This window comes from Acipenser ruthenus, chromosome 11 (assembly GCF_902713425.1).
Source record: "Acipenser ruthenus chromosome 11, fAciRut3.2 maternal haplotype, whole genome shotgun sequence".
Classification (NCBI taxonomy): domain Eukaryota; kingdom Metazoa; phylum Chordata; class Actinopteri; order Acipenseriformes; family Acipenseridae; genus Acipenser; species Acipenser ruthenus.
In genome coordinates this window covers 24224867-24252843 of record NC_081199.1, presented here as the reverse complement: position 1 = coordinate 24252843, position 27977 = coordinate 24224867, and the positions used below count along the sequence as shown (strand labels likewise).

General features: G+C 38.7%; 1 protein-coding gene across 3 annotated transcripts in view; it reads left to right on the top strand.

The window, feature by feature from the left end:
* The window catches only part of LOC117426641 (anion exchange protein 3-like), an 80545-nt gene extending 75221 nt beyond the window's left edge, over window positions 1-5324 (top strand). For all 3 annotated transcript variants that reach the window (XM_034044452.3, XM_059033476.1, XM_059033477.1), the window contains one exon: window positions 510-5324. In XM_034044452.3, coding sequence (XP_033900343.3) covers window positions 510-587 — 78 coding nt within the window. In that variant the 3' untranslated portion in view covers window positions 588-5324. The remainder of the gene's footprint in view (window positions 1-509) is intronic.
* The last annotated feature ends 22653 nt before the right edge of the window (window positions 5325-27977 follow it).

Sequence of the window (27977 nt, the reverse complement as noted above, 5' to 3'; positions counted from 1 at the left end):
CCTTGGTTCTAACTAGATGGCAGCATAAAGCATCATAACTTCCACCAAGTGTAGTGGTTTATGGCCCTCGTCACCTGTCAAAATGGAAAAATTCATGTATTGGTAACTTGTTCTTTTGTAAGCGAAACATATTCTGAAACATTTCAAATGTGATCATATTATTGCCAGTTACCTCCACTCAGCACGGCAGACTGGTAAACCAGTCTCAAGTATGCCCTAGAGAACATGTTTCTGATGATTTAGATACAAGATAGGAAAAAAAACATTAATCCTAAAACTAATGAAACAACTTAAGACAACTTAAAAAAAAAAAATAGAATCAAATGTCAGCATTGTTTATTTCTGGTTTGACAAGCTTTATTGGGTACCTTTGTTTTCATTTCTAAAAAAAAAACAAAACAAAAAAAAAAACATGCCAATAACCATTTGGTGTAAAACCCTGGCACACGAAACAAAGGAATTAAGAACATGTATTCAGTTCGGACTGTTTGTAATTTTTTTTTCTCCAGTTGGATTGTGACAATGGCTGTCCCAACTTCGATGAAGACGGTCAGGATGAATACAATGAGTTCCACATGCCTGTATAGACAGGGTGTGGGTGAGCCACGTTGGAGATGCACTGAAGCCAAGGAAGAGCAACGAACAAGATAAAAAGAGAGTGTGTGTGTGTGTGAGAGAGAGAGAGAGAGAGAGAGAGTCTGTATGGGCAGGGAGGGTAAGATAATGTGCATGACTATGAAGCGAGTATACATACTTGTATTTTTCTAGGAGAGACGGAAAGTGTGAATTAGAGGGAGAGCAGGTAAAGTGACTGAAGATGTATTTTTAAATCGAAACCCTGGTCTTTCCATATTAGCTCTGGCAACTCATTAGGACATTGGGCTCTGGTCCAATGAAGACAATTGGGTGTATATAGAGGTCCTATAAAACCATCCAGTAGGAGTCTCTGAGCAAAGAAGAGATTTCTGGATGACAGATTGTAATGGATCCTTACTGGAAAAACATTAAAACAGCAGAGTTTATACTATAAGTTATACCTTATATGTGTTGCCAACAGAGAAAAAAATAAAATTATATATATATATATATATATATATATATATATATATATATATATATATATATATATATATGCGCCTTGGTAATACTTTGTTTATTTGGACACAGTTACCACGTTACCTAACTGTTAGAATCGTCCCACTGCATTTTCACTGTGCATTAAATTGGGAGTGCAGTTTTTATTGCAGTTTTAGTTTAATTGCAGAGGTAAAACTGTCATAAAATATGATATGATAAATGGAATCTCACTGCCCATCACCTTCATTGGAATTTCAAATCCTGCTATCCCTGAATAGCACTACATAGCACTACATACATTGACAGCATGGCATGGCGCCAGGGCCCATTGCCAATGACTGATTTGGTCAAAGTCAGAATGATAACAGGAACATTAAATAACTGACATTTTTTTCATTAAAATTCAGGACCAAAACACTTGCAAAGAGTGCATTTGGAGACAACGGTTTCATGTTTTATCCACTCAGAAGACGTATCTACTCAAACACTCAATGACCCCTGTAGTTATTGCTTAATTAGGATCAGCTTCACAAATATTTCAGCTAATGCCAGTAGCCAGTGCTGCTCTACTGTAAAGTTACCAAAATAATGCATCTTCACTGCAGTTAAACTGAATCAGATATAATAAAATATTTGATCATACATGTATTTCTAACTAAGGACTGTATATTGTTTGCCTGAAACTTGTTTTAGAATATAACTATTATATAACTTGCATGGTTTTATGATCACTTAAACAAAGTGTTACCATTACTACTGTTATTGTTCTAATTCATATTTATAAGTTATTTTTATTTATTTATTAAGCACTGTGCGTAGTTAGATGTGACAGCGCCAAAGCTTTTCATTTATTCACAAAGAGGTGATCTTTAAAATCATGTGGTTTCCCGATACTGTATTTTGAAAATGCCATGTAAATAATAATGAACTCTATGGTAGTTGGAGGTTTTTCCTAGATTACCGGTATGTACATTTCTAATTCTAGATTTCAAATGTTTAAATTGAAAATAACCCCTTACAGTGGGCCCAAGAGCATGTTGTTTGATGCCTGTTTGCATTTGAAGAAGGAGGGATTGCTGGGGCTGTTCTTCTCAAACTCGTTGGGTGGGAACCTTCCTTCTGAAATGAGGATTGTTTTAGAATTGGACCCAAATGTTTTATTAAGATACATAACTACAGTATATTGTGCCACTAGAGATTAGAGTTAGCAAAACCCACTTGACTTTAATAGCATTTTCACTACTTAATGTTTATTATTTGATCAAAAATGCATTTTACCAATGGTTCACAATTTTTTTTTTTAAATGTACTGTCCCCTATGATGTTTGCAATAAGTATGACAGTTTCTTATTGCAATTACTCAAATATTGTGTTTTATCAGTTTTTGATCAGTCTGCTTTGATTATGCTGCTTTTCAGTTCTAGTTGCAGCTATAGACATCTTGTAGAGGTGTCTTTATATTTGTAAGCACCAGCACCATCTAGTGAAGGGCATTGTATTGCGAGCAAAACAAAAGATAACTTGATCCAACTTGATCTAGATGGAGCTGTCTGTTATTTCTATAAAGACACTTTGGCTGACCCAACCTCTGTTACATACAGTATATGTTAGGCATCTCAAACTAAAGAGCTGAACTTAGGTGAAAGCCCTTTAAGACATATTTACAAACAGTATTTTAGCAGTTGCTATGCGAACCACTCATAATGAATGCAAACATCATGAAGACGTAAAAGGACAATGCAAGACTCAGAAAGCAAGGGCTACAGCCGGACCTAGTGTTGTTGCAGAAATCATATTTTAAAATGAAAATACATGTTTGGTAAACATTCTTTCTGTGAGACCTGTATAGTGATTGGATGTTAGAAAATTGAATCATTTTGTTAGCTAGAATAATTTAATATCAATCTTTGTAACTGCAATATCCTGGTCAAGCAGCTTTTGTCTACACCTTTTTTGTACTTCATATTTCGTAGTTTTGTCCATGTGTCCTTCTGGGGGTTGTCCCTGAACTAACTGCCCGCAACCCAACCTTTCTACATATTGACACATCTTTCTGTTTAAATAAGACACCACTTACAACATCTTAAACAGCTGCACAGAAAGAAAAAAAAAAAGCATGTACAACAAAATGTCATACACAAAATGGAGACAGGAAGACAGGACATTTGGGGGCATGACATTGATAAAGGAGCAGTATCTAGTTGAATAATGTGAACATGTAGACACAAATATGAAAACAGTTGAGTTTTTAAAGAAATTGCCAACACTTCATTACACAAGAGTAACAACACAGGAGTAACAGCAGTACACAGGAGAAAGCAACATTAAAAAGTGAGAGTTTAAAAAAAAGTCAAGAGTTTATCGATAACGTTTATTATCTGCAGTATACTCCATAGGTTTGTGTTTCAATGTCAATTTAGATGTTTTCATGTGCTGTACCAAAAAAACAGGCTTTCTAAGATACATTTTCATATAAAAAAAAAAACTGAGGTAGTTGATGTTTGAGAAGTGATAGTAAACCTTAAATCAGGGTTCGATTCTCAGCAGAAAAAGCTGTATTTATAGCATTTTCGTACCCAGGTATCTGTTTTGTATTAACTGAAGATTGTACTGAACAGCTGCTTTTTTTATATGGAGGTGAAAGTTTGGGGTACAGTGTTGGTGCCAATTAAAGGAAGATTTAAAACTATGCCTTATGTCTTCCCGTTTCTGCATTTGCCATAACAAGAGAATTAAAGGGAAGATCCAGACCACTTGTACCTCTTACACTTTTGCTGTTGTTTCGTTACTGTGTAGCACCTGATAGCTTGGTCCAATAGAAACATTGGAGGAAATACAGACTAAATTAAAAGCAACAGAAACAAGTAAAATTCCCATTTACTTTCAAGGAAATCTGTTCTATGGAAGTACTGCAAGTCATGCCTGCCATCTTTCACAAGTGAGTGCAGATGCAACAATGATGTTGTGTGTGTAAGGATATGGCTGCATATACATGATTCTAGTTTGTATATTGCAATTCATATATGCAAAACGTTGCCTAAAAGCAAAGAGGTTGTGAAAAAGGGGCAGCAGACAGAATAGTAGACACAGGACTTAGAATCAGCATATGCAAATTATAAATTATGATAAAACAAAATAAAAACCAAAAACTTGAGCTTTTACAAAATCTTGTCTGCCTCAAACAGGCAACTATCCTCTTCTCTCCCCGAAGTCCATCTGAACTAAGGAACTGTCTTAGCTCCTGCCTTATACATGTAGCCAAGCTAAATTGACAATCAATTATCTAATTTAGTCTGATTTTGGTCCAGGGATAAGGAGTTTTAACCCTATTTCTGACGCATAAAACAAAAACTAAACTATTTAAATTTGCGGAGAGTCTGCCTGCGTTACCCCAAAACAAACTTTATTTACAGTAAAGAAAATACCAAAGTGTAATGAGAAGGTATACATAGGGAACTTTTTTTGCTTTGGAAAACGACAAATAACAGAATTAAAAGCCATGTATTTACATTTAGAAGTGTGAAAAACAGTTGGATGAGCACCTCCACTAAATCCTTGTTGCTAGGTATATGGAGATAATAAATTACCCTCACTTTTTTATTGAGGGCAGGCATTACTTTTTCTCTTGCATGCTGGTCAGTTCTAACGAAGTCTGGAATCAAATTAATCAAGTTTTGTAATCATTTTTGTTATAACAATGGAAGGGAATCTGACAATCAGCAATATTTCTGTAGAGGCAGCAATAGGCATATATATTACACTGTACAGGGTGATCCATTTCGATTTTGTGTTGTGGAAAAAAAATCTCAAGACTCTAGAACTACCATCACAAGTCATAAAGCACCCTGTTGCCTATTATTAAACAGAATTCACTGCTCACTATTGTACCCTTAGAAACAGGACTGGTTTCTCCACAATGTGCTGTGCTACTGATGAATTTAGAGCAAACGGTGATACTTTTGGTGTCCAAGTGACACTCACATCACACGATTTTATAATTGACAATGGCCATTTGAAATCATAACAAAACTGCATTTAAAAGTTGTGGTGTTTGTGCTTGCTCTTGTAGGTAAACATAGACATGTATTTTGTTCTGGGTCTAATGGAAGTAAATGGTCTTTAACTTTAACTTCAATAACTGGCTGTTTTACAGTAGCAGACATAATTGCTGGCACTCTAAACAGGGTTTACATACCATTGTAATAATGAAAGTTATTTTTCTGTCTGCAAATAAATATTTATTATGAGTGTGTTTCAGTTCTGTTTTTCACATGATAACTTAAAGCAAAATATACTTTTGTGATGTGTTGTTTTGATAGAATATTTGGGGGGCATGAAACTTTTATTATTATTTGTTTATTTAGCAGACGCCTTTATCCAAGGCAACTTACAGAGACTAGGGTGTGTGAACTATGCATCAGCTGTAGTCACTTACAACTACATCTCACCCGAAAGATGGAGCTCAAGGAGGTTAAGTGACTTGCTCAGGGTCACACAATGAGTCAGTGGTAGAGGTGGGATTTGAACCGGGGACCTCCTGGTTACAAACCCTTTTCTTTAACCACTGGACCACACAGCCTCCTACTGGACCACCTTTTCCCCCCCTTTATGTACACAGTAACAGCATTACACATGAGTATTGGTAGAAATATGCCTGTTTTACTATTGTCAGAACATTTCAGTATTGTACAGCAACATGTGAACCTTCAACCAAGCGATAATAAGTGGTGTGGAAATTAGTTATGTGAGAAATATTAACCAAATAACCACATTGATGTTATTAGAACTTGACATTTCAATGTGGTCATAATAAACAGGAGTGATATTAAGCAGGTTTGAAAGGGTAAAGCTTGAAATCGGATTAATTTGCATTATTGAACCCAACTACGATTCTGAATATAGCATTATGCTTATACTGTATTTAAAAGATGAACATTCATAGAGTACTGTTGTAGTTACTCCACGAATGAGTGGAATAAAAAAACAAAACAGGAATTTATAAACATTTATGGTGTATTCTGTTTATATAACAAGGAGCATTATGGAAAAGAGTATGCTTAAAGCCAAATTAAAACAAGTGAATTCTGAGAATTGCTTTCCTTAAATCAAGCTCTGCATTTGCTTAGTGTAATCTGGAACAGTGCTTTTTGGATTTGAATGCATGCAAGACAGATTCCAAAATGAGAGCCATAATAAAAATATTCACTCAGGACTACCAACTATGAACAAGTTATTCAATGCTAGATATCTCACCTGACATGCTTGACATCCTGGTTAACTGGCAGAATAATTATTTTAAATATATATATTTTAAATTAACCAACCAGTAAAAGGCCAAGTGGACTGCAGTAACAGAAGACATTAAAACAAGGAGCCAAACTATATACAAATAGATGCACATCAATAGTACAATAATTTAAATACTCTGAGGCAAAAACCTTCAATGTTTGGATTGTGAATAGGTTTTATGAATTGTGTCAGGCTCTTTCTTTTCCAGCTCTGGTAATCCGTTACTTAACGAGCAGCTGAAACACTGTTGTGACCTCTCTGGCAAACTTGCAACAACTTTGCAAGGAAAATAAAAAGTGGTTTTCCTACTTGACACAAAAGAATCAAGTTTTAAAGGCCTTAAACCAGTTTACCTGGAGCCATTTGTATTGCATATTGTTGTGACTTGTTACATACAACAGTTTTGAAATTGTATCCACATTTTTATTCTGAGTAAATTGTACAAGGGTGTTGCTTCTAGAATTGCACTTCTAGTTTGAGAGAAAACCTTCATTATATGTATTTCTGAGTGCAACTGTAATTTGAGGAACCTTTATAGTACACATGTGGGTGTGTTTATGTTGCATATTTCAATGGCCAGCTTGTAGCAATTTCAAAGAAAAAGTTAATTCAAAGAAAGAATAAAACTCACACCCACCCACCAACTTAAACTGCCATTCCTGCAAACCTTTCCAAACCAGCTGGTAGAAAAAATGCTTATTTATCTAACTGGGCACCATGAGGTGACTAATCAATCAATTACAAAGAAAAGGACAACATTATCCACCTTCCTGGCAATTTACCAGGAACTGAATGACACAGTCAGTTTTTTTTTTTGACACAACCTGCGAAATTTTGATCTACCTCGTGCATGCAGATAAAACAAGTTAAAAATACACTGGTAATCAAAAAACTAAGTTGTGTCTTTCCTACTTGAAAGTTTTGTTTATAGGCTAATATAATTCTTCGCTAATAGTAACAATTGAACTCAAATGATGTTCAGAATATACTGACTTTGAGTAATATATATTAATATATATTAGCACGCTCAGAGGATGCGCTCTCTTTTTGAAAGTACATATATATGTCAACAAACTTTCAGCTTGATGAAAATCAACAAGTCCTGGATATGTTGTGGTTGTCGGTTAGCCAGCTGCATCCAGATGTGGAGAAAATCATGAGATCTAAGGAACAGTTTCATACATCTCACTGACAGGTATCTATCACTATTAAAAAGAAAACAATACTTACAATGCTGATAAACTATTTTTGCTTCAGTGCTTTTTCAAAATATATTCTAAAACTATTAAACTGTAGTTTACATGGTAAAATAAAACCCTCATAAGAAATTATATAGTTGCATATAAGGTGCCTTAAGCTTAATGGAGTAAATGTATAACATTTCACCTGTAAATGACAGTAGTAGTAATTCAATTTTAAACTTAGTACATTAAAATTGGAATGAGTAAGTTGGTGAAGTATCTGGCCCTCGGCTTCAGTGTAGACTGGTAAATGGCCTGCTGGGCATTAAAGTTTGCGCATCCCTGCTATAGGTAAACCAGGAAAGGATATATCAAATACAAATTCATACAGGCCAATTTCTCTGACATCTAATTTTGGGAAGATAATGGAAAGAATGGTTAACTATAGGACACTGTATTTCTTAGAAAAAGAAAAGTTGTTGGCAAAAATGCAAGGGGGGTTTAGAGGTAATAGATGTACAATGGATCAGATTTTAAACCTGGTAACAGAAATTCAGAAGGGGTTTGTAATAAACAATATACGGCAGCAGTATTTTTAGATATCGAAAAGGCATATGATATGGTATGGAGGGAGGGAGTTTTGGTTAAAATGCACAATTTAGGGATAATAGGGAAAATGTTTAGATGGTTTAAAAACTTTTTGGAAAATAGGAAAATGCAGGTTAAAATTGGAAATTGTCTATCAGAAGTAGAAGAGATTGAGAATGGAGTTCCTCAAGGAAGTGTGAGTCATCTTATTTTTAATATTATGATAAATGACTTGCCAAAATCTGTCGAAGATAAGGACATTTTAATGTATGCAGATGACTGTGTGGTTTGGAGTAGACATAGGAATTTGAAAAGCGGGATTAAAGTGTTGAATGGGAAACTGAAGAAAATACATGTATGGGCAAAAAAATCTAAATAAAAGACAAAAGCACACAAGAAGCAAACATAAGAAATTAGAATTGACTTTGATGGGATGATGTTAAAGGTAGTACCAGTGGTTAAATTTCTGGGGGTGTTGTTGGAAGAAAAGTTGAAATAGACTCAGCAGATAGACAAAATAATTGTGAGATGTAAGGAAAGGATGAACCTGCTGAGGAGTATATCGGGGAACTTGTGGGGAGCAAATATGAACACTCTTAATGATCTAGAGAGCACTGATCAGGCCTATACTGGATTATGGATGTATGGTATATGTGGAAGCAGCTAGTAAGGAGCTGGGAAAATTGGATATGGTACAAGCTAGGGTTGTGAGAATATGCAGTGGAGTGCTATGTTCATCACCAGTTGCAGCATTGCAAGTAGTTGCTGGGGAAATGCCCCTCTTTTTAAGAAGGAAGATGATTAGAATTAGGTATTGGGCTAAGATAATGAATGGAGGAGATGGAAATCATGTTCAAAGGATTTTTGAGCTCTCTTGGAAGTATGAGGTATTGATGAGGGAAAGGAATGAGTGTGATAAAAGTTTAGGGGTGAGAATTAAGAAAGATATTGAGGAGCCGGTAACATTGTATAGAAAGGATGAGACTAAAAAATACCAACTGTCATCAGTCCATGGTGTTTTAAAAATCCAGTGATTGATTTGTATTTATTAAAAGTTAAAGAAAAGGAGGAAAGAGGGGTTTTCTGTGAACTGGCGGGGAAATGGGCAAACCGTGTATGGGAAAATTACTGTAAGATTTTTTACAGATGGGTCTAAAAATGGTAGGGTTGGAGCAGCTTATTACATTCCAGAATTTGAGGTAGGAAAATGTGTACGTATTACAGATAACGTGTCTATTAGGACTGCTGAACCAATAGGGAATATTTTGGCATTACAATGGATTATAGAGGTTAAGGTAGAGAGGGCAGTACTTTTTTCAGATTCGTTACCAGGGCTACAGGCAATTAAGAATGAACGAAAAGGGGATAGAAGAGATTTAGTACAGGAAGTAATGTATCTACTGTCAGAATGTGTGTATTTAGGATTGTATGTGGCTTTTGTGTGGATTCCAGTGCATATAGGAATAGAGGGGAATGAGAGGGCAGTAGCAAAAATGGCAGTGAAGGAAGTAAACGTGGGTATGGATGTTCATTATGGGTTAAGGGAATATTATAAAATAATAGAAATTATAGTGAATGAATGGCAGAATGTGGAATAGGGAAAAAGTGGTCATAAATGATATAAATCAAAGTAAAGTCAGTCTGCAGTTACCTTATGTCCCAAATATTTTAATATTCATTACCTTTACCACTTAAGTGTAATGCTTGAATTCAGAATTATTAGCATAGCCCCACTTGAACTAAAATACAATGACGCCCACCTCTGGTTGTAAAACCTCCTAAAAAAGCAGGTAAATCGATATTACAAAGCTACAACAACAGCATACCAGTACTTTTTTCTACTATAAATAAAGCCATGGTTGATATATACAGTAGCTAGCTACATCTCTAGGACCCAGAAGACATCGACTTCCCGTAATATGTTTTAAGTTTCTGCGACAGTAAACTTGCTGTATTATTTGACTGGCAGGCAGGTGTTTGTGTTGGAAAAAGCTGATGATGATAGCTAAGCTTTATTGCTTATGTAATGCAAGTCAGAACATGCGATTACCGTGGAGAGCAAAGTTTGTGTCGCCCAACGCTTGGGCCCTACAAAGCACTCACCTAGCAAGTTAGGGCAGGGAACTTAGGTTGGTGTGCTAAATGTTATGAAAGCGCTGCTAGAGGTCTGTTTTAGACGTAGACAGTAATTATATTGAAACATCACGGAAAACATAAATAAATAGAACAAAGGATTAAATACTTTAGTTAAAAATCATGGTAGAAATTAATAACTGTAATAGCTAGCTGGAAATTAAATATATGGCTTTGTAGTGAAGGTTCAGAAAATATCAAAACATTTTAAATTATAATTATTATTTTAATTTCAGATTCAGAATTCTCCTGGCTTTTAGAATGTCTGATAACAATGGAAACTGGGAGCATGTCTGAATTTTAATGTCAACAAAATAGGATTTTTCAACAACTGTAAGCTGTGAATCATTTACCTGTGTAGCTGCGGTAAGTTTTATGTGTGTTTCTTTGTCTAGATATCTGATCTCACTCAGTGGATCACATTTTATCTGTTAAGTATTGTTTTGAAGAGGACGTTCTCTCACACATGTTTATGAGTCTATTCAATCCCTACAGATTGGAGAATTCATTTTAGTCTTATGCAAAAAAAGCAGCTGTGGGACAGCTTCTTATTTTGACATGGCTAAATACTGTGATAGCTAATGTATAATACCTACAGGTATATTAAGCCGCACTCTTGTGAACACTTTAGGTGAAAGAGCACTTAACTAATGATATACAATGTCAAAGTGGCTTGGCAATGAAATTGGTCTACAAAAAGGGGCAATAGTAGCACAATGAAAAATCATTTATTTTTGATAGGTGCAATTATCCAGAAAAGAATGAAAATGCCTATGCAAGGCTGTGGCAGGCTGGTTGAGTCGTCTGACATCAGGCAGAAGCAGGAACTAAACAAACCGACACCAATACTGCAGTTTCAAAAAGAAAGACGCGACTGGCCGCTGTTTTATTTAAATACAAAAAATAAATAAAAGGTTTAAACAAAAACACACTGCGCTCACAGAGCAAAAATAAATATTTTAAACAAAAACAAATCACGAACACAAAATAAATAAAACACAGATCAGGCTAGGCAGATTGCCTTCACTGTTCCTATGTCTTTTAAGTTTCGTTTTTTCTCTCTACGCTCCTCTCGTACACCCACACAGAATGCAGCGAGCTGCAGGCTTTTATATCGTGGCCGAGGGGTTTAACTGGTTAGTAATTATTCTATTACCCCTCAGCCACAATCTGCACGAGTTTATTAACTACTGTGGGTGGGGCTACCCATCCACGCTAAACAAAACAAACCAGCTATGCCGTCATATTTATAAACAAAACATACAGGGCTTCGCCGACAAATCTAAATAATAAATACATAAACAAACACAAAATAATACGGGTGGAGGGGGAAACCTCGTTCTGAAAATAAACAAATGAATGTACAGGGCTGTCTACCGCCCTGCTACAAAGGCCATCAAGTTTCAGGAGAGATCGGAGTTACCCGAAGCTGCCACATAATCATGAAGCAATACTGAAAGGTATTTCAAGTGAACTGGGAAGATAAGAAAACAAATAAAGGTCTAATGAGTCTCTGAAGTGACAAGTGTGGGTTTATAAATAAATGTGAATGCACGCTGAATTTCCTGCTTTCAAATTAAACTAGGACCATGAAGCTTAGATCTACATGTGGACACACAGACAAGACTTTAGTTTGTTTTCCTGCAAATAACCTTTTTTTTTGCTGCAGAATTTTCAGTATGGTGGAGGATAATATACAGGGTGATTAGAAAGTAAGTTTACCACATCAACACACCATATCATTGATGTGATAAACATTCTTTCTAATTAGCCTGTATTGAGCATTTCATCATGGTCCACATTCTGATAATAAAAAGTAAATGCTTAGATAAGTAATACAACTTCTCATGGTTTATCACTGTATAAAATAACCTTTTTTGATTCTGAAGGTTAAAGGAACTGGTACAGTGGAAAGGCAATGGGATGTTCCACCTTCCCTGACAGTGGTGTCCTGCAACAGGTGAGGAGGATGTATCAGCAGTATAAAAGTAGTTGTCTTCACGTACAGATTTTGGAGTCTGTCCTTCAGTTGTGCAGAGATAACGATTTTAGACTTAACATGCTGAGAAACAGACAGAAAAGGGATGTTGTTCTGAGAGAGTTATTTTTATACCCCATTTCTTTTTGTCTTAGGACGTTTTTGTGCGCTGAGCAGCATGGATCAGCTCTACTCCAGCCTCCGGCCAGAAATCCATTCTTTTAAGAGACATGTGCAGAACTGCAAGGCTGCCTTTGACCTTGACACTAGAAAGTGTACTGGCTCTGCTCACAGAGGGCCATCATGGAGAGAGAGAGAGAGCCTGGACACTGTCCAGCATTTAACCAAGGCACAGAAATTCACAGAGCAAAGTGTGGTGAAGATCACCTTTAATGACAGGAGGGTCGACATTGACGGATACATTTCCTGGTTCTTTGTATACCTGGGTCACCTTGGGAAGCTAAAGAGACTTTCAATGAAAAAGTAGTTATCCCTCTTTGTGAGAACCTTTACGTCAATGAGGAAGAGGAGGCACTAGACACTTCCTTTGCATCGTCTTCAGATTCTTCCTGGTCTTCTCTTCAGGGGCCCTTGCCCATGTTTGGCCATACCAGACAGAGAGAGTCGACCATGGAGTCAATTACTGAAGTGGCCAATGAGCTTTTTAGCATTAGGCGGAAGTGGAAGCAGAGGAGATGCTGAACCTGCAGTACCGGGAAACTGCTGCCCAGGTTCAGATTCTAGAAAAGCACCTGAAACTGGAGGAATACCGTCAGAAAATCCTGAAAGAAGACTGGATGCATGAGCTGGAAATGTGGCCAGCTCTTATCCGCCAAATTGATATGGTAGTTTGAGAAACTGTAAAATACTGTATCCCATCCATCTCTTAATACTTCACACATTTCACCTGAATACTTATTTATTTCTTAGCAGACCTCCTTATCCAGGGCGATTTACAGTCGTAAACAAATACATTTCAAGAATCGCAGTACAAGTAATACAATTAAGAGCAAGATAAATACAATGACTTTGGTTCAAGCAAGTAGAAGTATGGCAAAATACGATTCAATAAATGGAGCAGATAAGTGTCAGTGATAGTTGCATCAGGATATAATTAAATACAAAATACTACAGATTAAAGTAAAGTAATCTAAAGTACAGGATTAAACACAGTAAAATAGGGGGCAGATAAGAGCAAGTAAATCACATTTAAGGAAGAGTGATGTGTCCCAGGGAAAAAAACCAGGAGTTCTACAGGTGATTTCTGAAGAGGTGAGTCTTGAGGAGGCGCCGGAAGGTGGTCAGGGACTGGGCAGTCCCGACATCTGTAGGAAGGTCATTCCACCACTGTGGAGCGAGGGTGGAGAAGGAGCGGGCTCTGGAGGCAGGGGAGCGTAGAGGAGGTACAGACAGTCTTCTAGTGCAGGAGGAGCGGAGAGGTCGAGTGGGGGTGTAGGGAGAGATGAGGGTCTGGAGGTAGCTGGGTGCAGTCTGGTCAAAGTATCTGTAGGCTAGTACAAGAGTCTTGAACTGAATGCGAGCGGTGATCGAAAGCCAGTGGAGTGAGCGGAGCAGTGGAGTTGCGTGGGAGAAGTGAGGCAGAGAACACCAGGCGAGCAGTGGAGTTCTGGATGAGCTGGAGCGGACGGGTGGCGGACGCAGGGATGCCAGCCAGGAGGGAGTTGCAGTAATCTAGGCGGGAGAGTACCAAGGCCTGGACCAGGAGCTGGGTGGCATAGTTGGTGAAGGGTCAGATTCTACGGATGTTGCTCAGGAAGAAAAATCGGCAAGTGCGTGCCACAGTGGAGACGGATGGGAATAAGAGAGGCAGGGGTCCAGGGTGACTCCTAGGTTCTTAGCTGAGAAGGGAGAGAGCAAGGTAGATTCCAGAGGAACACAGACAGAGAGAGAGAGGAGGGAAAGAAAAGGAGGTCAGATTTAGAGAGGTTGAGTCTGAGGTGATGCGAGTGCATCCAGGAGGAGATAGCAGACAGACAAGTAGAGATACGGGAGGGGATGGTGGAGTCAGAGGTGGGGAAGGAGAGGAAAATCTGAGCATTCGGCATAGAAATGGTAAGAGAAATCATAGGATGCGATGAGGGGGACCAGGGAGCGGGTGTAGAGAGAGAACCCAAGACTGACTCTTGGGGGACTCCTGTTGAGAGAGGGCGAGGTGTGGAGGTTGCTCCATGCCAGGTTACCTGGTAAGTGCGGTTGGAGAGGTAGGAGGAGAACCAGGCCAGAGCAGTGCCAGAGATTCCCAGGTCAGTGAGAGAGGATAGTAGAATAGAGTGATCGACAGTGTCAAAGGCAGCAGAGACGTCGAGGAGAATTAGGACAGAGAAGAGACAGGCAGCTTGGGTTTAGTGAGTTAGTGACAGACAGGGGGGCGGTTTCAGTGGAGTGAGCAGAGCGGAAGCCAGATTGGAGGGGGTCGAGCAGAGAGTGGTTGGACAGGAAAGCAGAGAGCTGGCGGTGTGCAGCCCGCTCGAAGGTTTTGGAGAGGAAGGGTAAGAGGGAGACAGGACGGCAGCTCTGGAGGGAGGTGGGGTCGAGGGTAGGTTTTTTGAGGAGGGGAGTAAGAGGCTTGTTTGAAGGCAGAGGGAAAGAGACCAGAAAGGAGAGAGGTGTTGAGAAGGGAGGAGATGAAGGGAAGTAGAGCAGGAGCAGCAGCTTGAAAAAGAGGTGAGTGGGGAGGGGGTCCAAGGCACACATGGTGGGTTTGTGACCCTGGAGCAGGGAGGAGAGGTCAGAGACTAAGGGGGGGAGAGAAGGCGGAGAAGGAGGATGAGTTAGTAGGGGATGCAGTGGGTGTAGCGGGGGAGGGAGAGGTGTTAGAGTTTGCAGATATCTGAGATTTTAGCAAAGTCAGAGGAGATAGAGGAGGGAGGAGGAGGAGGAGGGGGGAGGGTTTAGGAGGGAGGAGAAGGTAGAGAATAGGGGGACGGTACAGTACAATTAGTAAGAGTTGACAGGGAGAAGTTAGTTGGACGGCATGAAATTCAAGAGGTATTAACAGAGAGTGAGGAGAGGTCGGAGGGGACAGAAAAAAGTAAGGAGGGAGAGAGAAGACCAGTCCCACCTCCCCGTGCAGGGAGATGCGGGGTATGGGACAGGACAGAGAGAGAGAGGACAGGGTGGCAGGAGTTGGTGTTATCAGGGGACAGCCCGGTTTCAGTGAGAGCAAGGAAAATCGGGAGAGAGGTGGGAGGCAAAGGCAGAGATGAAATCAGCATTGTTAGCAGAAGATTGACAGTTCCAGAGTGTGTGCAGGAGTGGGGAGAGAAGCAGAGGGATGAGGTTAGAGGGGTTGAAGGAGCAGCGGTGGAGAGAGGGCAGAGGACGAGGGCGAGAGGACAGAACAGGGATGTGAGAGACAGTCATAGCAGGACAGGCGAGACAAATAGGCACAGTGGGAGTGGTGGGGTGGAGGGTACAGACCAGACTAGTAGATGGCATCTTCCAGAATGCTGTTAGGTTCGGATCTATTCCAACAGCGTCTCGGTGCAGGCCTCCCCTCACTGGACTCCCACAGCTAGACTCACGGCTCTGTTTGCTGTTGCTTTGTGCTGGTGCGGAAATAGCCTGCCTGATTAATATAACAGCTAGGTGGGAAAAGAACAGCTAAACTGTGTGGAAACCAATCTAATAGCAAATCAACTTCAATTTAACCACTCACCTGGTACTAATCACACACCACCTTACAATGTTACTGAATGTAGTTAATTTAAAATTACTTGAAGCAGGAACTTAACTATCTGCCTCAGACCCTGGTTTAAATGTGCAGTTCCCCATGCTTCCCCTGTGCTTATATTAGACATTTCCTATGTTTAATACTTTTATATTTCTCTCAGCTTTGTCATGTTTTCATTATACTTTAACTATACTTTAGTAAGTGGGCAAAATCACCAACCTTTCATGTCTTTTACCTCTGCTAGCCAGGGTTCAATCCAGCTCAGGCCTCATTTTGTGGTCTACCTGAGGATATAACATAAAAGCCACCAGCCGTGAATGAGGCTGTTGCTATTTTTCCGAAAAGTTTAACCGAATCATACACGATCCCCATCTTCCAAATCTGTTTTGAATAGTAACATTAAATTTAGGTTAATTAATTACCAATGTATTGATTATTATAATTTCTGTTTTTTTAATTTTATTTAACCATGGCGAGAACCCATTAAGATCTTTTCGTCAAGTGTTCCAGAAGATACCCAAGAAACAAACATTCATTTAACAATTGATTTTAGTTTCTCTTGCTTTTCTTTTGTTAAGATACATGATCGCCGCAAGGAACACAAGGAAAAGCTAAAAGTGAAAGAAGGGTTGGAGTTCCATTCGGAGTCAGTGCAGGGCAGTGACTTCCACAGTCCAGATGCTATCTCCATCTTTTCCAATTCATCCAATGTGTTCTCTTTCAAAGACATTTACAGCAATAGCTTTATTATTACAATATAGCTTATTATAAATCATTTATTTATAGGGGGAAGATTGCAAGCAAGAAAGACAATCCTGGCATAACCAGTGGGTTCTGCGTTACATCTTATAGAAATAAGATGTTGTATTTTGACCAAACAATTGATGACAATGATGATGATGATGATAATATCACAAGGGTAATGATATTTAAGCCATTGGTAGAATGGTACCACAGTTCCAAAACTTTGTTAGTTATACAAATATACATAAAGGTATTCCACTGCAGTACCATGGTGCCATATCTGAAACAGTTGGATAGTATATTGGGACTATGCCTTATTTGTTCCAAATCTATTGTGTTGTCATTGCTAGTAATGCTGTTATTTCAAAACAATATATCAAATACATTTCTACTCAATTTTGTAAATCTGAGCAGTCTGCCAGTGGTAAGAACGAGAGAAAATAATGAGTAAAACTCAAGATGATCTTGTTCTAATATAAAACTGGGGCTCTAGCTGCAGTCTGCAATCCAGTTTCCATGATATCATAATTAAGACTCAATTCTGTCTAAATTTGTATTTTTTTTCTTGCTGTTTGAGGTCTTTGCATTGGACTCATAAGGTTACATCTTCCAATTTGTTTGATAATTCAGGGCTTCTGATAACCAGGGTTTAAATTGAATTATGTAGTGAAAACTTACATTACAACAACTACAACCAAATGATTTTCAACACGAGAAAGAAAAGGGGGGTTATGTTGCTGCAACTTGTTTATTATTTTATAAATGAGTATCTATGTCCATTAATAATATACAATATGAAATAAAACCTTTGGATTATACAATCAATACATTTTCTTCGTTGACATACAGTATACATACCAGGGCTTCTTAAAGATTAGCAGAGGCTACACAGGTAAAAATTATGGTTAGGATATATCCTGCCTACCATATAATCAGAACAAGAACATCGCTAAAAACGAGATCAGACATATGGTGCCTAAATGCTTTAAAATAAAGTTATCCTTAGCAGTGAACCAACATGTTCTGCTTATTGTGCACCTAATCAGCTTAATCTGTTTACTATTAGACTGTGTCTGCTATCTATTTAAATGTTGAACTGTGACAAATGTATGCTTTTCAAGGGACTGTACTACAAATAAAGACCCCAAACACCAGCAATTACTTTTCTGAGCCTTGGGTTTAGGTCATCTCCATAGCAACTAGTGCATCAGACATTACCTCTGATAGTCAGGCTTAGAGGCCCAGATACAAGCTCTTGTTCACGGTCACCGTTACCGTGAGGAAACTATTCCCGCACTTTAGAGGTCATGCTCATGACTAGTGTAACCCTTTAAAAGCTGTATTTTGTGGCCTAAATACTGCCCTCATCGAATTGAAAAAGGAATGTATATTTATACACAAGATCAATCATTTTATTGTAACAAACCCAATCTTTAAGCAACATCCAATAACTAGTATTGTGATGGAAATACAAATAAACTACCCTGAACAATACAACTCTCTAAAGCAGTAGGATTGCGCAACAGAACCAAGAAAAATTGCTGGGTAAGGCAGGATTGTTTACAACCAGAAGGCAACACCAGAATTCAAATAGCAGATGTTATTGAATATGCATGGAATATTATACTTGTAGACAGATGTATCAAACATTTAGTGTACATGGGTTTTAATCAGACAGTATTTGGACCACATTAATACCAGTCATATAGGACAGATCAAGCTTTCAGTAATGTACAGCCTAACATGCCCATGTTGATTAAAGTGTTTACTAAAGAGCCCATCAGGCAGTTCTTATAGAAAAAAAATGTCCATGAAACAACCACCAATACTGTAAAAGTCCCAAGCTGTTATATCAGGTCCGTATTGAGAATGCAGTTGAGCCAGAACAGTTTAAACACAAAACAAAAAACAAAACAAGACTTCTGAGCAGGGTGCTCATTAAACCCCAATAAACAAAAACAAGACTTCTGTGCAGGGTGCTCGTTAAACTCCGATAAATAAACAAAAAGGATAATAATCCCAAACAGTCAGAACAGCCCAGATAATCCAGCAGCAAAAAATAAGATTCCTCCCCATCAGGGGATCTCACCCAGTTCTTCCTTGGCCCTGTAGAGCTTGGAGTTTCCAACCAGGTAAGGAGACAAAAAGTGATGATTTGGATAAGGCATGGATTAGTCAACATTGTTGTTTTTAGGGTAACATTAAACCATGTGAATGATGTGGATATTTTCACTTTGGCAGGAAATTAGATAACTGGTTACTTTCAAACTGGAAAATGGCCGTCTCCCGTCTCCCGTCTCCCGTCTCCCGTCTCCCGTCTCCCGTCTCCCGTCTCCCGTCTCCCGTCTCCCGTCTCCCGTCTCCCGTCTCCCGTCTCCCGTCTCCCGTCTCCCGTCTCCCGTCTCCCGTCTCCCGTCTCCCGTCTCCCGTCTCCCGTCTCCCGTCTCCCGTCTCCCGTCTCCCGTCTCCCGTCTCCCGTCTCCCGTCTCCCGTCTCCCGTCTCCCCACCCTTCCCAGGAAGTAATAGCCATATTTAAAGAGCTCCCAATTAAGATACTTAGACATAATGATAAATCAAGCTCAATAAGCCCCTTGCCAAGGCAATTAGCAAAACACCTGAATCTAATTAGAATTTCCATGTGGAAATTAAGGAAAAGATCATCCATTTAAAACAACAAGAGAAAGACCAGTGCAGAGATAAACCCCTTACCAAAAACTGACAGTAAATCGATATAGCTTCACTTAATTTTACCTTATGAATCTGAAAGGCCCACTTTACAAACGAGGACAAAATTACTTATTTAGCAATTGAATAGAGAATTAACTTAACCTGGCTAGGTATTCTGATACTCAATTAAGAGCAGCGGGCACCCAATTACTTATGCTGCATTCATGTAGCTAGTGCTACATTATCTGCAATTATTTGCCTTCCCTTATCTTTAAATGATTCAAATTTTCACTGCTTGTTTCCAAAGAAATTATTAATCTCTGCAGTGAACTGTGGGATTGTTGTCATTGGCAAGATTTAACCTCTGATTAAACATCACAAAAAATAGTGAACATGTGATCTTTGCCTTTTACATAGCACAGGTGCTACTGTATGCGACTTTATGTAATTGAGGGATGCACAACACCCCCTACTGCTTTAAAAACTGGAAAAGTATAGACTTTCAGCACCATCTAGTGGGTAGGAGTGTTTCAAAGGGTTAGCAATGGGATTTTTTTCAATAAATCCTACAGATGTTTGGCTCATGAACAGTAGAACTGCCACACTTGGGAGTTCAGTAATGGTATATAGTGTGAAAGACCCAACATCACAGTTTTCAAATCTGTCTATCATTTTAATGAAACTGACATTGACCTGCATTTTCAAAAAAGCTTTCTCTATAATTTCAGAATAATTCAGCATTATTTAAAAATATTCCAAGGGACACTTTTTTAGTTTATCAACTTTTAACAACTAGCTTACTGACACATTAATACATTTTTCATTTTGTTTTAGGTAATATAGTAATGCAATAAAAAGTATAATAGTATTTTGGGTAAATATAGAAATGTCTTCATCGGCCGACAAAATCCTTCAACTTTGTGTTAGCTTCATCACAAACACTTATTGTAGCAACCATAGCCACGTGCTTCTGAAACAGCCTTAGAGTATGATATACAGAATATCTATCAGAGTCAAAGGAGAAAGCAAGTGTCAACAAACTGCCTTCTAAATCAGATGGATTTCCCCATGAAATGAAAATGTTAAAAGAAGTATATTCATGTTGATAACAAAGCAAACATTGACATTGAAATCAGGAAACGAAAGGAATATCTTCACTATGTAAGCATGCAATTGATGCCGATTGTAAATGGGAGTATGCTAAGGAGCTCGTCAGTGGATGTTGGTGAGCTACAGGAACTTGGAGGATACTGGTAGCTTGGCCAGTAGGGGCCGCTGCAGCGCAGTGAGGTGACCCTGCTGACCTTGCCTCCCTAACCTTATAACAATGTGCCATAGTAAAAGCACAGCAAACTACTAAAGCATAGTGAAACATAGTAAAGCATAGGTACATATTACAAAATCCAGAAAGGTACAGTAAAGCATATTAAAAACAAGGAAAACCATGTTAAACTATAGCAAATGCATAGTATGATCACGGGGAAAGCATGGAAAAACTGCACAATTACAGTGGTAACATATTATAAGGGTAACCTGTGGATGCAGCAGAACACATGTCAGCAACTTTAAAAAAGCCAGGACGCAAAGCTGCACTCCCCAGACTGTATGACTCACCCTCCACACCACACTGCCATGCCTTTAGGGGGAACGGTTTTAAGCATGAACTTAAATGCATGTCAATTGAATTATAATATGTACTATGTACTACAATTTTACTATTTTAGTGTTTGATCATTAAAAGTAATCTAATTTTAAGTTTCATGAACAATCACTACAAATTAAGCTTACTATTCAAATACTTGTATAAAATTGTTGGGGGATAGCACGTAGAAAAGTATGCGTATACTCTCACTTCATGTTGTAAACTATTACATCTATATACACAAATACAAAAACACATGCAAAAAACTGAAAACATAAAAGCAGAAAACACAAAAGCAAAAACAGAAAACACAAATACAAAAAGCCCACAACACAACAAAGTCATTTCACAACGCAAATACGTCACGATAGAGGCCACTCTCCCAGATACATGAAAAAAGTGGGGCAAGGTCTGTGCTAGTGGTACTGGGCTCCAAAGAACTGCCGGTATTTCAGTGCAGTGGTAAACATTTTACCAAACCAAATTTGTTAACAGTCGCAAAGTCGAAGTGATACACAAACATAATCCCCTTAAATCCTTCGATATGATCAATCAATTTAGGATTCAATCAATTAAAATAAAATGTCTACTAGACAGGGAGTAACAGGTAGATGACGTTCCTCCCAGGGAAAACAAGACAAAACCAATATCAACAAAAGTGATGAACTATGATGTAACTGTTTCAAAAGAATGCTTATGACTGGTTGTGGCAAAGTGGCTTGTAGTGCGCAAGTGTAGAGGTGATGCAGTGCTCAAACAACAACAAACAACAGAGTTTACCGTCCAAACAGTTCTTTAATTGTTTTCATGGTTTGGCACCATTAAATAATAAAGCTGGCAACTACACAGCAATGTGTAATTGCACAGCTAAGCAAAACAGGGTTTCAGTCCCGAAATGATAATACAAGAATACAGGCACGGCCTTTCTCGTGGTGCTCCAGTGCTGGTTGTGAACACGCAGTTATTTTGTGACTAGTGCAGTATTTGGAATCCGGGTTTTAATGCTGGCTGGAACAAAACAAATACAAACACTCAGTTTCATTTTATGGTTCTTTCAGCGCTCCGTTTCCCATAACAGGTCAGGAGGGAGATTGTTGACTCGGATTAATTCGCTCTCTGTCACACTGGTATATTCCTTGTTTTTACTAATGACAGGAACCTGCTGAAAACAAGCTCTTTTTTTTGCATGTGTCAGGCTCAGGGGGGTAACATTTATTTAAAAAGTGAAGTTGTATATTTGTCTTGTAACCATTAATCCTGTATAACTACAATTCTAAAATATGCTATCATTCCCGCCATTCCTTATTATACATTTGCCTTTTCCCCCATCCCCACTAGTGCAATGAATCACAAAACCTGTAAGTCAGTTGAGGAAGAGTTGTTATTTAGTTTCAGATGTTGTTTATCTTAAGTGTAATAAGAGGCACGAATGTCGATGCACCATATTGTTTAAAAAAATATATATACTGTATATATAACACAACTGTAATACTGCACACTGTGACACTGTGATAGGAAATTGAATTTGCTATCCAAATATGTGGATACTATTGCCAGATGTATGGAAGGTCTTTTGGCACGACTGCCATTGCCATTTGTTGGTTATCCTGCATCTCCCACCCTTGCCCCCGTTTCATTGCCCCCATTTCAACTACGCCAGCCCCCCATCCCCCTCTTCCTCAGTGATGGCAGTCTCTCATTCCTCCTCTTCCTCAGTGGTGTTAGCTCCCCATCACCCAAAGCAGAGCAAATGTTCAATTGCTGGGATAAAATGTATGGATGACTATGGCTTGGTTTACATGCACTTGGAAATCGACTCTACAGTCATGACTGTGTGATGTTGTCACTGGAATACATCGTGAACGTATTCCAGCAAAAGGACGTCCTTTTGGCAGCGCAACTTTAAGGGCAGGGTCAATCGCTTTCTCACGATAAAAATAGCTGTAAAAACCCATGTAAACCGGAGCAGGAATCATGCTTGTGGCTCACGAGGTTGGCAGTCAAGATCCCGTTTATTTCTGACTTAGTATCACGTACTCTCCTGCAGAAAGGCCATACAAAACAGACCCCCCAACACACACACACAGAACATTTATGAACTACTTCAACACTAGAACCGCCACGGTTATACCTACAACCGCCAGTACATTTTAAACACCATCAATATTAAAATGAAAGACAAACTATCTGATACAACTCAAAAGTTTTATTCAAGCACATCATATCAAACATCTGCACAGCCAAAACGCTGAATTTAAATGAACAGTTAAACATAAAAAGGTTTATTTTCTAACTTACCACATATAAAGCACTACTTCAGGGATCCTTCAAGAAAGTGCTTGATGAGATTCTGGGATCAATGGGCTACTGACAACCAAACGAGCAAGATGGGCTGAATGGCCTCCTCTCGTTTGTAAACTTTCTTATGTTCTTATGTTCTTATGTTCAAAAAATGAAAAACTATAATAAAATAAACATTTCAAAACAAACTAGTGTGCAAACAGGTATATTTTTTAATTTAAAACAAAAGTAACGTGATTTATCTTGTGTGTTTGTCATATATATATATAAAAAAAATTATTACATGTGTCATGGGTGGGGTGACCAGGGGTAACTGTAGTAAACCTGCTTGTAGAATTTGTAATGACTACGCCACCTTGGGTTTGGCAAGGACAAGGACCTTGATGACTGAGTAGATAGTAATTTCCCCTATGCAGGTTATTTTTATCCCCGGGTTCCAATATACACACACTGGAAACAGGTAAAAACTATTTTTATTGTTTCTCAACAGGGTTAAAATAGAATACTAAAAAACACACAGCAACAAGTTTAAAAAAACAAAAGATAGGGAGAGTCACAAAAAATAAAAACCACACCAGGCAGTCCCCTATTGTTGGTAGTTCTCTAAAAAAAGGAAAGGTTACTGTCCAAAATGGCGGATAAGCTAACAAGAAGCAATCAGTCTCCGATAGCTCTGGGGAGTCCCAAGAGACCCCGCTCCCCGACGTCCACTTCCCTCACAGCCCGAACCCGGCGCGGACCTCACCACGCTCACCGCCCGGACCTCCAACCACCGACCAACACCATCGATGGACCTGGAAAGGAGCGGGGCAAAGAAAATGGCCGCCAGGAAACGTACTCAGGTAAGTGGAATTACCACCTCTACCCAGGGGTTCTGTTTACTTCCCCATAGCCTATATTTAAACCCTGCGTGTCTCCTTTCTCTCTAGACGCCGTTCCTGGAACCCCGACATGGCATGCTGGAGACCGACGCTGGACCTCAACCTAAACTTTGACGGGAAAGAAAAACATTATTAAACTTTTTGTGCATCACTTTGGACTCCTAAATGAGCAGAGATAACAAGCCACACAGTCGGGATTGTGTCAATCATCAGTGTTGTGAGTACCTGCAGTATTTCATACGAAACTGTTTCGTTAAATAGTTGGAGTGTGGGAAGAAGTGTTTTGTGTATTGCAAATATTCATTAAGAATGCCTTAAATGTCCCTTATTAAGGCATTTTGGCACAGATAGTTTTGATTATAGAGCCCATTGTCACTGATGTTGCCAATATCCAACACATGGGGCTGTATTCTGATCACAGCACAAATGCGAGTGCAAGCGCAAACGGCGCTTGCCCCCCGATTCTATACCGAAATGGAACGGAGACGTAAAAAAACCCCACTGTGCTGAAATGGTATTCTGAAGACATGTCCTGCGCCGTTATATAGCGCCTACCCCAACATATTCGGGACGGGACGGGGCTGTTGGGCTCCGGGAAATATTCCATGAGAATTAAAGCCCTGATTATATTGAAACTCTAGTACATTACAAGCTCAGAGGGAACGTGATGCGGCACCTCATGTCCCACTAGAAAATGAATCAGCTGCTGGAAGCCAGATCAGGGAGGGTAGTAAGTATTTTTCAATTTACATGTAGTAATGTCAATGCCATGAAATAACGTACCTTGTATAATTATTATAAATAATAAATGTTTGCTCTACGTGCCTCTACCTCTTCTATTAATATAGCAATCTCCTGTGTTGTCATCCTCGCTTAACAAACCCATTTAAAAAGCGATATTAGTGACAGTACCACTAGCACAGACATTACCCTACGTTTTGCATGCAGGTAATTTACCAGTAATTACTCAACGATACTTTTTGCACCTACGTACGTACAAGTGTCAAAACTAAAATAAAATGCCATTATGTATACTTACGGAACACATAAACCACATAAAATGATCGAAATCCAGTTGTACCTCAGGCTGAGAAGCAGCTGGTACTTAGTTTTCCGCCATGTTTGAGATGAAATCCTCATCGATCGGGTCGACGATATCTAGGCTGTCTGACCTACACATTAGCATGGTGTGGTGTCCATATTAGGATATCTTTGTACATCAGCAAAAATTAGTCATTATGTGCTTCCTCCTCTGAAACTCCCTCCTGAGAACTGAAGCAGTAAGGACTGATTTTTTAGTTAAACACGATTAAAAAAAATAAATGAAACAAAAAAAAAAATGATAAAAAATATTCTAATTGCACGTACTAGAAATATACACATATAATTAGTAGGTTCAATTAGATTTTTTGGTTTTTTTTATCGTTTTTTATCGTGTACACTAAAAAATGGTGTTTAAGTAGAAAGAAAAATCAGTAGGCTATATATATATATATATATATATATATATATATATAGAATATGTGGAGGATTGGCGGGGGGGGGGAGTCAAAATTTTTACACATGCCACTGACCTAGACTTAAGGGCTATGCACACCAGGAGCGAAGCGAACTACACAAATACACACAAGTTAAAAAAAGGTGTGTTGTAATTTCTGGTCTCGTTACACCGCTCTCATTGGTTGTTCTTAAGTTGTGCATCACCAAATTACCCTTTCCCTGGGACTAGCAAAATGTTTTAAAAAAATAAATAATTGTGGCACCAATTTGTGTGGCACCCAATGGATTTTGTTTCCTGTGATTATTGGGGGGGGGGGGCAAAAAATAATCTGGCCCCCCAAAATAAAATATTGGTGGGGCCTGGCCCCCCTTGGCCCCCACGGTTCCTATGCCTATGTTTAATATACTTTTTTTTATTTTACTTTTTTATTTTCAGTTTTAATAAAATCTTCTCAGTTAGTGTGTGAATGTGATTATTATTACTGGTAAACATTATTAAAACAAAGAAGCGCCATTTTACAGAAATACGAAACCATCACTTTGACCAAAATTAAGGTGAAATAAAGAGATAGACATACCATCAATTTCCAATTGTTCTGTTATTTCTTACCATATGGCGTCTTTCTTTGTATTGTCTTTATAACCACTGACACTGACATCATAACGAACATTATATTTTTCGACTTTAATAATTAAATTCTCATTGATGTCCATTTCTCTTTTATTTCTGTGGTCCGTGAAGGAGACAGTGACAGTCTAACAGCCTCTCCTTCGACTCTCTCCGGGTAATGACGTGCTGTGTATAGAAACATAGAAGGCTCGCGCAGACAAACCGTCAGTTTGAGACAACAAGGCAATTGTATCTTTGGAGTAAGGGGGGAGTTTGCGTAGCATCTACAGGAATATAGAATGGTAATGTACACCTCTTCATGGTTTTGCTTCTTGTGTGTACACTGTCATAACTCCGTAAATATCAAATGTGACCAAAGGAATGTCACTCATTTTAAAAAACTCCAGAAGTTGTGTATTGATCATTTATTAATTGAACTGCTTCAGCAAAAATTAAGTCTGCCATGCATTGTACTATTCTGCACCCTAAAAAAAAAAAAAAAAAAAAAAAATCCTCAGCAGCCAATCAGCGTGCAGCATCCAAACGTTTCCTTTTATAAATAAAGATTATAGCTGGAGATCTGTAATAGCGTTTTAATTAAATGATACCAAATAAAGTTTTGATCATGTACGTGTTTTCATTTTAAGCATTTGTTTAACACAGTGGCCCCGAAAATCAAAGCGCTTTTTTGGCAGAATTGTAGCGTCCCAAAATCAGAAATGGTTAGAAAGCATCAGAACAGTCGGTAACGTCAATTCCGACAGTTCAGAGAATGTTATGCAAATGAAGCCCGTACATTGGCATACCCCCGTGTAAAAACTAACAGCGTGGAGGAGTCTTTTCCGTCTAAAAGACTTCCGCCCGTTTCAAACTGTCCTAAACAGGTTCAATGCTGTAAGCTTCCACTTTCGAGAAGGAGGAAAGGCGACAGCATCCGTTGCATTAACGTCAATTTTGATACAGACTATGTAAAAACAAGTAGCTTTCGAGTTAAGGGGAATGAAAGCAATGAATAGAGTCATGGGTAATCCGGAAATATGCAAATTTCAACAGTACAAGAGCCAATCAAATCGCGTGAAAGTCGCCCAATAGCTTCCAAATTCACAGTGTTTTAATAGTCAAAGTGTAGAAACCGTTAGGCGACTTTCACGCGATTTGAATGTCTCTTGTACTGCTGAAATTTGCATATTTCCGGATTACAACAGTTGCATCATTACGTTTCCCATTTAAATACAGAACAATGTTTCCAACACCTTTAATTACATCCATTCCCGACTGTCGGAAACCCTCAGAAAAGTGTTTGTGAGTCGGGATAAGTGTTGGGTTAAAACTGGCGGAAACAGCAAGTTTCGAGCTGTCGGAAGACACTTGATTTTCGGGGCAAGTATGTACCCTACACTGTAAGTAAAAACGTGATTAGGTATAATTTAATCAAAACACTATTAATATTAAATTAATCATGGTTGTAGCAACATTTTTTTAAGTATTGTGTAAATATTTCGTCTAATAGTTAAAAAGTACAATGCTTATGGGGCTGTCGGCTTGTTTTCAAAAGATGTCGGCACGGACACAAACCAATGGAATACCTTGTGTATGTATGAATGTATTTTATGTTGTGCATAAAATGATGCTTGTGACCAACATTTGAGACAGTTTCTTAATATATTTACCTGTAAACGTGTGTGTGTGCT